This window comes from Zychaea mexicana (assembly GCF_025766255.1).
Source record: "Zychaea mexicana strain RSA 1403 chromosome Unknown BDB00scaffold_111, whole genome shotgun sequence".
NCBI lineage: Eukaryota > Fungi > Mucoromycota > Mucoromycetes > Mucorales > Lichtheimiaceae > Zychaea > Zychaea mexicana.
Genome location: NW_026516774.1, coordinates 79,424 through 88,858, shown reverse-complemented (window position 1 = coordinate 88,858; position 9,435 = coordinate 79,424). Strand labels below are relative to the sequence as shown.

The 9,435-nt window shown below is 44.7% G+C and overlaps 5 protein-coding genes across 5 annotated transcripts; 1 reads left to right on the top strand and 4 right to left on the bottom strand.

Moving 5' to 3' along the window:
* Nucleotides 1–45: 45 nt before the first annotated feature.
* On the top strand, nucleotides 46–3,064 carry BDB00DRAFT_772762 (peptidase S8/S53 domain-containing protein; the record flags this gene model as incomplete). Its single annotated transcript, XM_053120059.1, has 7 exons — nucleotides 46–409; nucleotides 502–669; nucleotides 775–818; nucleotides 912–1,125; nucleotides 1,206–1,355; nucleotides 1,454–2,149; nucleotides 2,235–3,064. The coding sequence occupies 7 exons, from the start codon at nucleotides 46–48 to the stop codon at nucleotides 3,062–3,064; spliced, it is 2,466 nt and encodes an 821-aa protein (XP_052974591.1).
* Nucleotides 3,065–3,156: 92 nt separating this feature from the next.
* On the bottom strand, nucleotides 3,157–4,167 carry BDB00DRAFT_877552 (protein AbnA; the record flags this gene model as incomplete). The annotated part of the gene is made up of 2 exons (XM_053127629.1): nucleotides 3,157–3,932; nucleotides 3,996–4,167. The coding sequence occupies 2 exons, from the start codon at nucleotides 4,165–4,167 to the stop codon at nucleotides 3,157–3,159; spliced, it is 948 nt and encodes a 315-aa protein (XP_052974590.1).
* Nucleotides 4,168–4,669: 502 nt separating this feature from the next.
* Nucleotides 4,670–5,645, bottom strand: BDB00DRAFT_848738 (endoribonuclease L-PSP). The gene is made up of 5 exons (XM_053125332.1): nucleotides 5,546–5,645; nucleotides 5,426–5,461; nucleotides 5,284–5,349; nucleotides 4,979–5,142; nucleotides 4,670–4,870 (listed from the first exon to the last, which is right to left on the bottom strand). The coding sequence occupies exons 1-5, from the start codon at nucleotides 5,607–5,609 to the stop codon at nucleotides 4,772–4,774; spliced, it is 429 nt and encodes a 142-aa protein (XP_052974589.1). The 5' UTR covers nucleotides 5,610–5,645; the 3' UTR covers nucleotides 4,670–4,771.
* A 1,107-nt stretch (nucleotides 5,646–6,752) lies between these two features.
* BDB00DRAFT_772744 (HSF-type DNA-binding-domain-containing protein) lies at nucleotides 6,753–7,622 on the bottom strand (the record flags this gene model as incomplete). The annotated part of the gene is made up of 3 exons (XM_053120057.1): nucleotides 6,753–7,158; nucleotides 7,279–7,431; nucleotides 7,504–7,622. Coding segments are annotated over 3 exons (678 nt in total), but the record flags the coding sequence as incomplete, so codon positions are not given.
* Nucleotides 7,623–8,272: 650 nt separating this feature from the next.
* BDB00DRAFT_772737 (uncharacterized protein) lies at nucleotides 8,273–8,464 on the bottom strand (the record flags this gene model as incomplete). The annotated part of the gene is made up of 1 exon (XM_053120056.1): nucleotides 8,273–8,464. One exon carries the CDS (start codon nucleotides 8,462–8,464, stop codon nucleotides 8,273–8,275), a length of 192 nt encoding a protein of 63 aa, XP_052974587.1.
* Between the last annotated feature and the right edge of the window lie 971 nt (nucleotides 8,465–9,435).

Here is a 9,435-nt window from a genome sequence, read left to right as displayed (position 1 = left end):
GTCTTGAACATATTGAAGGACAAGTTCTCCGACACAACTTTGACCATGCCACGACTTTTCGATCACGATTTGCTCAAGGGCGCCATCGTTCAAATCGAGCAAAAGCCATCATCATCATCGCGTAGCGCCAAATCCAGGAGCAAGAGCGACGAGCAACCGACCCTTTCTTTGTTATCCACTGACGAGGACAGCTTGTTCGACGATATTTTCAACAGCATGGCCAAGTCTGGACTCGTTACTAATGTCTATCCTGTGCGCGTTGTCCAGCGTCCCGATACCGCAGCAACTACAGCAGCCAACGGTATTGACATCGATAAGCTCCTCCCTCACTCGCAAACCCAAGTCGACCGCGTCCACAATGAGCTCAATAACACCGGTAAAGGCATTACAGTTGGCATCATTGATTCTGGTATGTATCGGCAGAAAATTTTCATGTGCTCTTGTATTACACAAGGTAAATAACTGCAGGTTACACGATGCGTGGTCGTCGTTAATGTGCAGGTGTCGACTACATGCACCCTGCATTGGGAGGCGGTTTTGGTGAAGGCTACAAAGTGCGCTATGGCAAAGATTTGGTCGGTGATGACTACGATGCGAACAGTTCCAATTCGACACCGGTCCCTGATGATGACCCCATGGATGCCTGCGTTGCTAGCACTGGCGCATCAGGTGCGTTTCCCAACAAAATGGTTCTTTTTCAGCTTGTTTCGATTTACATGATAATGATCTGAGCTAATGACATATGCTTTTCTTCTTCGATGTATATGTATATAGGTCACGGAACCCACGTCTCTGGTATTGTTGCGGGCAAGAGCGATGTAAGTAGTTTGTTGTTGTTGTCAATACTTGCATAATAAAAAAAAGGGGGGGGGACAATATAATAATAATCAAGATTTGACATCCCCGCTCAGAACTTTACTGGTGTCGCTCCCGATGCAACCCTCGGTATGTGGCGTGTATTCGGCTGCACTGGCTCTGCCTCCGATGATGTAATCATTGATGCCATGTTGGATGCCTATGATACTGGTGTTGATATCATTAGCATGAGTTTGGGTGACACTTACGGCTGGCCCGAAGGAGCTAGCGCTGTCGTAGCTGAACGCATTACTGCGAAGGGTGTTCCAGGTACTGCATATAGCACGATATTTTCCCAATGCAATATGTATGTATATTAACTAGCGATCACTCATTTTCCCGATAAACAGTGATCATCGCAGCTGGTAATGAAGGTGCTACTGGCGCTTTCACTGTTAGCGTTCCTAGTGTCGGCCATGGTGCTTACTCTGTCGCGTCCTTTGATAATAACTATAATCTTATGGATACCTTCCAAGTCGACGGCTCAACCGAGACATATGGTGCAGTTCTCCCCCTATCTTTTTTATCAAATTCTTTCCTTTCTTTCTTTGACACCCTCCTCTTTATATATTAATCATGTGACTTTCGTACTGTTAAGGTTACGCCAAAGGCAGCCCTACTCCCAGTGATATTCCCAACGGTCGAATTGTTGCAGGTGATAAAAATGTCGGCAGTAACTCTGACGCCTGTGATGCATCCAACATTCCTAGCAACGTTAGCGGCAATTTGGCAATTGTACAGAGAGGCAGTTGCGCCTTTGACGATAAGGCAAACAACTTGGCAAAGGCCGGTGCTGTCGGTGTTGTGGTTTTCAACACTGAAGGTCAGGATGTCTTTACTCCTAGTACCCCGAACGCCACCATTCCTGTCGTAGGCATTGCTTATGACGTGGGCAATACCATCCTCGCTGATATCGAAAAGGGCGATACATCCGTGACCTTTGCTGACGAACAACAAGTCCGACCTGTGAACACTGGTAACACTGTGTCTTCTTTTTCGAGTGTTGGCGCTTCTTATGAATTAGACTTTGCTCCCAGCATTGCTGGCGTTGGCGGCAACATATACTCGACTCTTCCCCGCCAGCTCGGTACCTGGGGTATCATGAGTGGCACTTCCATGGCGACCCCGTATGTATCTGGCTCCGTTGCTCTCTTCCTCAATTCATTGAAGGGAAAGAAAACTACGCCTGCTTTTATCCTCGAACAATTCCAGAACTATGCTTTCAAGGCTCCCAACAAGAACGGTGAGGATAACATCGATTCTCCTTTCAAGCAGGGAGCCGGCCTTGTTCAAGGTAAGCAATATAGACACAATTTATATGCTCTCAATCTTTCCTGCGAGCTGGTTCTCTAATAAGTACTATGTTGCCATATACTTAGTTTACGACGCCATTCAGCAACAAGTTCACGTATCACCCGGAGGCATCAGCTTCAACGACACCGCCAACTTGCACAAGACATACACTTTGACCATTACCAACAACGGAGATTCGATTGTCTCTTACCAAGTTTTGAATAATGTCAGTGTCTCGGTTGTTCCTTACGGAGATCGAGAAGAGTATCAGTTCACTGAGCCCGCTACATACGGCATTGACTCTGCCAAATTGCGTTTTTCCAAGAAGTCTATCAAGATTTCGCCCGGCAAGAGTGCCAAACTTGACGTCACCGTGATCCCACCCAAGTCCAACCCAGCAGATCACATCATGTACGGCGGCTATGTCCAACTCAAATCCCAGCAAAAGCAAAAGGACATTACCATTCCTTACATGGGCATTGTCGGCAACCAACACGAACTCCCTATCTATGGCTACGACACACCATATCTCACCAATTCCACTGATGGCACTTACGTGTTCGGTCCTAATGACACCTACGTCTACGATCGCACCTCAGGAACCGCTCCCATCTTTATTATCTACATGAACAACCCTACTCGCGAAATTCAGGCACCTCTCTACAATGAAAAGGGCAAGAAGATCGGCTATGCATTCACCGACCTCACTCTTCTTGGTCGTTCCACCTCATCCAACGCCGGTATCATGGTTCAATGGTTCGGAACTTACACACCAACACTTTTCAATGTCCAGCTTCCAATCACTTTGCGTGCTCCTGCTGGCAAGTATCGCATTGGATTGAACGCTCTCAAGTGGCTCGGTAACCCCAAGGAGGACTGGGAAGAATGGACATCCGGTGTGATCCAAGTCAAATAATCATTACTTATTTACAAAGCTGTATAATTTATTGATGTTGTATTTGAATAAATATAAATAATAAAACGAGCTTTGTTGCTATAAATATATATTTAATAAGTGGGCCAGCCATTGCTCCAGTTCAAATCGCTAATAAGCAGTATTGGGGCGCCGTTATTTTCGGCATCATACGCGTGGCGAGCAATGACCGATTCATAAACATCCTGTCCACCAGGACCGATCCATCTATCATTGCCAGCATCCAAAACAGTGACACCACCGTTCATAGCGTCAACACCATCTTCATTGAGATAGGGGCCTAGTATAGATTCCGATCGGGCGTAGGCAATCTTGTACGTGGATGATGTCCCTTGGCAACAACTGTCGATAGAGACAATAAGATGATAGTAACCACCTTGGTAAATGATGGACGGAGCTTCAATGCCGCCGGACCTTGCCGCGATCGAGTGGATATCGCCTGTAGGCTTCATGGTACTTGGATCAATAGCCGTGATCTTGATTCCAGAGCCAAAGGAGCCAAACGCAAGCCATGGATTTCCGTCTTGATCGACCACAAAGAAGGGATCGATAGCATTATAGTCATTGCCGGCTTGTGTGGTGCTGATGACGGCGCCCTCGTCCGTCCACGAGCCAGCATCAATGCTGCTTGCTGAGGCTAAGCCTATCACTGAGGTTCGAGAGCCAAAAGTACTGATCGAATAGTAGAGATACGTTCTGCCATTGAATGTAGAAACATCAGGAGCCCACACGTCGAGTTCGGGGTGGCCTGGTACGTAATTTGCCCACCAAGGAAGCTCGTTGAGGAAAATCTGTGGCACTGTCGACCATGCTAGGCCATCTTCGCTTGTCAGAACGGTAATACCTTGACCTGTGGAAGAAATGCATGTTAGCATGCATGATTGATAGTACTATTGTTGATGCGCATATTTACCAGTGCAGAAGGTGTACCATCGAGAGCCTTCTTGGATAATTGTGGGATCATGACATCCAACATCACCAGTAAGCGGCCAAGCGGCACCACTGACCAAGCCCTTGTTCAGGAGCATGCTTGAGGATGCTGTAATTGCGAAAAGCAGCGATTTCCAGGAATAATTCTTGAGCATATTGGACCGTTTGGTTTGTTTGTATGGAAGATGTTTTGTCCATACGTCTCTCCTTTTATATTGTGTCTTCTGTCTATAGTTCCCGCGGCATCTATTACCAAGCAACATTACATGATTAATGAATGAATTCTTGTGCATCGGTGCCTTGCTTAATTAGGACAGTGGTACTGTTGCAAGAGATCATACTTTACGGGGAATTGACAAGACGATACTCTATATATACGCATAATCGGAACATTGATACTTATTAATTTGTGTTTGTACATACGGCGAGGAACCTGCAGCGGTCACTGTTAGACGCACTATTGAGTTGAATTTTAACAGTGAGCTTAAAAAACCAGATCATGCAGCGGTCTTGCTAAAATTATTAACAACATGCAGCAATTTCATTGGAAACTGTCAAATTAAACATTTAATCAGCAAATGAAACAGCAGCCGCTGCAGGTGCTCTACTACGGAGAAATAATGAGAGAGGCGCGCGCATGGGTAAAAGGGAAAGAAGAGAGGAAAGCATGTCGGAACATTGGCCTTTTGCAGTTTAGCAAGTTCATTTATTCGATTATACAATGCAAAAGTAATTTTCCTGCTATATGTTACATAAAATTTAATCAGTCAAAGCGACGCATTCAATTTCAACAGCGACATCCTTGGGCAAACGAGCGACCTGGACAGCGCTGCGAGCGGGCTGGTGGGTGCTGAAGAACTAGATAATCATCATAATGGGTTAGCACAAATTTTTTTTCTACAGCTTTGACTAGGGACCCAATACGCGAAGATGTCAACCATTATTATCGTGAGTAGCGCTACTTACCGAACCATAGACTTCGTTCATGGCGACAAAGTCGTTCATGTCCTTCAAGAAAACGGTAGTCTTGATGACCTTGGTGAGATCCGAGTTAGCGGCCTTGAGAACCTCAGAAAGGTTAGTCAAGACTTGGTTGGTCTGCTCAACAACGCCACCCTCAATCAAGTTTCCTATTTTAGATCTTGTTGTCAGATAAACCGTGTTCTCTCTTCTCTCTGTTCCGGAGTAAAACGTGTCGTAATACCTCCACTCTTTACCATACAGCAGCAGTCCTGAACCACTACCTAGTTTCTCTCTTTTTCCCCACTTACCAGTTTCAGGAATGATGGGAATCTGGCCCGAGGTGTAGACAAAACCATTGACCTTAATGGCCTGGGCTATTTAATCGGAAAGAATTATTTTGACTTAGGCCATGACCTATTGGACGCGTTTTCTTCACGTACAAAAGCTTACCATAGGGACCAATGGCGGCAGGAGCAGAGCTAGTTTCTATTCGAGTACGTTGTTAGATTTGTTTCGAGTGAGACTTTAATTCTTTCAATTCAGGTGTTTTCATTTTGAATAATAACTTACGAACGCGGGTCAAAGTGGACATGTTACGGCTTAATAGAGAAGGGAAAACGCGACGAGCAAACATTGTGGGAAAAGACAGACGAACCAAGAACCCCAGTCACTCTGGAGAGATGGAATATCATATCTCCTCAACAAAATCTATTTTTAAGGTTTAATAACCTTTTGAGGCATTTTGTAGATAGACTTTTTTCGCGTTGTGCTGATTTATACCATTCGAGTATAGGAAATGGGGGAAAAATAGCTCTTCTCGGATACAAACCGTTCTTCTTTTATTTCCACGGCTGGCTGCCATATGCATCCCCACAGAATAGCCCATGCCCGGAACAATATGTAAAAATTTATGGTTTTGACACTCCTGGATCTGAAACATCTGCAGGCCCCACCCTTTTTCTCCTTGGATCAATACTAACTTATCAGATGCAATGCTTTTGTGTGCCCGAAATGCCCTTTATGTATAAAATATCGTATGTGCATAAATAACGGAAAAGAGAAAAAAAAAATATAGTATATATATATAATTATGTATACAGTTGCCCCAGGCTGAGCATTATCAACTAAACTTCCCATACACAATACACACCAGACTTCATCGCATATAGCAGTAGTCTCCCCTTGGCCTCCTCTCCTTTTCACTTCCTGCGGGTTAAAGCGAGCCAGCGCATTACCGGTGAGAGAGCGAATCCATGGGGTTTATGACGAATGTGTACGGATTACTGCCATTGCCACCTCCATCAGCACTACTACTACTACTACTACTACTACTACTGCCATTCATGCTTCCTGACGGTCGTGGTGTGGGCGGATCTACTGCCAGCATGGATGTTGAGGCCTGACTTCTGGGAGTGTTTGGTGAATGTGGCGAGTACAGTGAATCGTCGTCAGATACCAGTGGGCTCGGGCTGGACGAGGTTGACATGCCGAACGGACTCAATGCCAAAGGAGATACGGGGGATGTTATTGAGCCTGTGGATGAATGTCGTTGATGATGATGTTGTTGATGATGGTGGTAGGGCGACAAGTTTTGTGTTTGGACGGTGAGCGGACTGCGAGATGGAGAATGCATGAACATCTGAGCAGCAGCGGCTGCAGCTGCTGCTGCAGAAGTTGTCGTAGAGGTATCAAGAGCATGGTCAGGTGAAGTAATGAAGATAGATGGAGTCGGTGTTGTTGCTGTTGCTGCTGTTGTTGTATGTGGCGTAGTGGGATGAATGGATGGAGAAGTCTTGTCGAGATCGTGATAATGTAATTCGGGAGGAATGTGTCCGCCGTTTTGATGGCTGATGAATTGGAGCATGTTTTTCATGAGCTCTTCTTGCGATGCCTGCTTCCGCTTGGTCTCTGCCAGCTCTTTGACCACTTCATTGATGTTCTCAAAAAGATGGTTGATCCGCTGCATCATATCCGAATGCGTGACCTGCATCATTGTCATATGGCTGTGCAGATCACGGTTGTCCCGTCCACGGCTGGTGTCGGCTTCAATCGCTTTGCGTTTGATGTCGTCCAAAAGGTCAGATCGGTTGCGCAGGAAGCGTGGATGTGAGAACTCCCAGATCTGGTTCTCTGCAAGGGTGCGATGCCCTCGAGGCGATTTGTTCACCTTGTGAAATCCGTACCTGATCAAGAATCAAACACAAATATAACCCCCCAGAAAACATAATTTCACATGTTAGTACCTATTTCAGCGCCCCGTTTTGTTGTTTATGTATGCCCGGTAAATGGACGGTTGTACATACATGTTAAGTTGTCGAACAAAGCTCGAAAAGTTATTATGCTTAAAATGCTTCGGAAGCACATCTCGTGAGAATTCCATAATGTTGCAAACGATGAACGATGATCCCGTATAGGTCCAAGCAATAAGATGCTGATACTGGTTATCTATCACCATACTATTTTCGACAATTAGTCCTTGTAAAATCCTACATCCCAAGCAAAAGTAGGCCATAATTCCAGTGTCTTACTTGTACAGCTTATGGACAAACGTGTTTGCATTGGCGGTCTTTTGCTGCGATTGCAGCGATTGCAGTGGTGGTTGTGGTGGCGATGCGTCGGTAAAAACGACCTGTTCCTGGTGTTCCATGGGGTACGAAGGTGGTCGTGCGCTCATTCCCCAGAAAATTTAGCGTTTTATGATGACTGAAGAGGCTAAAGAGAAGTTTATAAAAAAAAAGGTTCGAGTTCCAGATCAGGCTCTCTCTCTTATTTCAAAGACAAAAAAGTTTGGGACGTGCAACAAAAGAGTACGAGACAGCGAGAACCACACACAAATTTGTTCCACAGCATAAACTCCGATGTATCGCGATCCACACTTGGAGCCTCGGGCCTTTTAGGGCCGTACAAATTGCACTGTGTGCTTTTGGTTCTCCACTCAAAAACGCTTTCAAACTGATTGGGCTGAGCGGAGCTCCCCAGATGAGCCCACATGGGCGTCATGCAATAAAAATAGTGGAGCGGTTTTAGTTTTACACCCCCTTTTGCCAAAATGATGTCGCAAGAAACAAAATAAAAAGTGTCGCACTTTTAAAAAAAACCAGTGTCGTATGTTTTAAGAAAAGAGTGTCGCACCGCTTCTCGATCATCTCACCAATTATTCTGCCTGTACATATGTATGGGCGCATTATCCATAATCAGATAATGTCCTTTCATTTAGGAAACTTCATCTCAACAACAATATCTTTGATGAAATTGACATAATGATTGGTCACTGTGCCCTTTGTTCGCTGCTTTTTGTCACCAGCTAGCTTTCTTTTCTTTGGAAGATGGTATTGGCTGTCTCAAGCTGATCTTGATGAGGCCTTTAACAGAGGTGGCGCCCAGGATAGAAATTTGAATTGACTTTAGCAGCCTCCCCCCTTTTGGTGCCCAGCCTTGAGTCCTTCTCAGGGTTGCATTGAACCCTGACTGACTCGGCGATGAAAACATTACTGTTGCTCATATAGTCAACACCCAACTCTTTCAGCATTTCCACCCATTCTTTTCTTGTTTGGATTCTCTCTGGGGTGTTTCTTTCTACAGACTCCAACTGAACCTTTTTAGTGGTGAAAATCCACAAGTCGACCATATAACGGTAGAGCGTTCTTTTTGAAATGCTTAATAAAGCTGATCTATGGTGGCAGTGGGATATTTGTAATAGAAATCAGACACTAGACTTTTGGTCGCCTCTGCTAGTTCTCCTTCAGGTTCATTAATTCTTGGGCGACCTTAGGTCTTGAACAGTGAGTTCGGGTCCTCTTTCCAAGTCTTGTACCATCTCTGTACAGTTCTAGGCTCCAACTTGAACTCTAAGGCCACAGCTCTTGCGCTGCTCCTAGGATGAATATCAACTAAGTGAACAGCATGGGCTTTGGTCTCGTTATTGATGCGATTGCCTTTTAATGAGTCTTTTTTTGTGTTTTGAGCCAGATGGTTGCTTATCAACACTCTCCAGCATCTCTTCTTGACACTCTTGCAACACCTCACTGTCTACTAAGTTAGCTCTTAGAGCTACGTAAGTGCTGTAAAACTTAATTCTTCCAGCTTGAAAGGATCTTCATTCAGTGATGTCCACTTGGTCATTCCTATATTCATCAACAACGTTTCCTAAGCCATCTTCAAAAAAGAACGAAATATTCATTGTTATTAATTAGCTATTAGAAGAGAAAAAAAATCATCAATAAGATCATACGACAACTTTATTTTTTTGAAAAGCACGACACTGTTTTTTTTCACCTTTACCCAAATAAAACGTGGGTGGGGGGAGGGAAATGGTTTGGCGATTTAACGATTCCAGGTGGTGCATGCATATTGGAGACTGAATGCTGGGATATGAAAACCTCTTTGACATAAAGTTCAGACGTGCATTTCAACTTGGTCCCTTCTCACACTCTTTTCTTTACAACATGATTTATTAAAGC

What these genes read in the sequence shown, in the direction of transcription:
- BDB00DRAFT_848738 (XM_053125332.1), bottom strand. Translation starts at nt 5,609, where the DNA reads ATGTTTGCTCGTCGCGTTTTCCCTTCTCTATTAAGCCGTAACATGTCC. An exon ending in TCCCATCATTCCTGAAACTG is followed by an intron (nt 5,143 to 5,283) that starts GTAAGTGGGGAA and finishes GATCTAAAATAG; the next exon opens with GAAACTTGATTGAGGGTGGC. An exon ending in TGAACGAAGTCTATGGTTCG is followed by an intron (nt 4,871 to 4,978) that starts GTAAGTAGCGCT and finishes ATGATTATCTAG; the next exon opens with TTCTTCAGCACCCACCAGCC.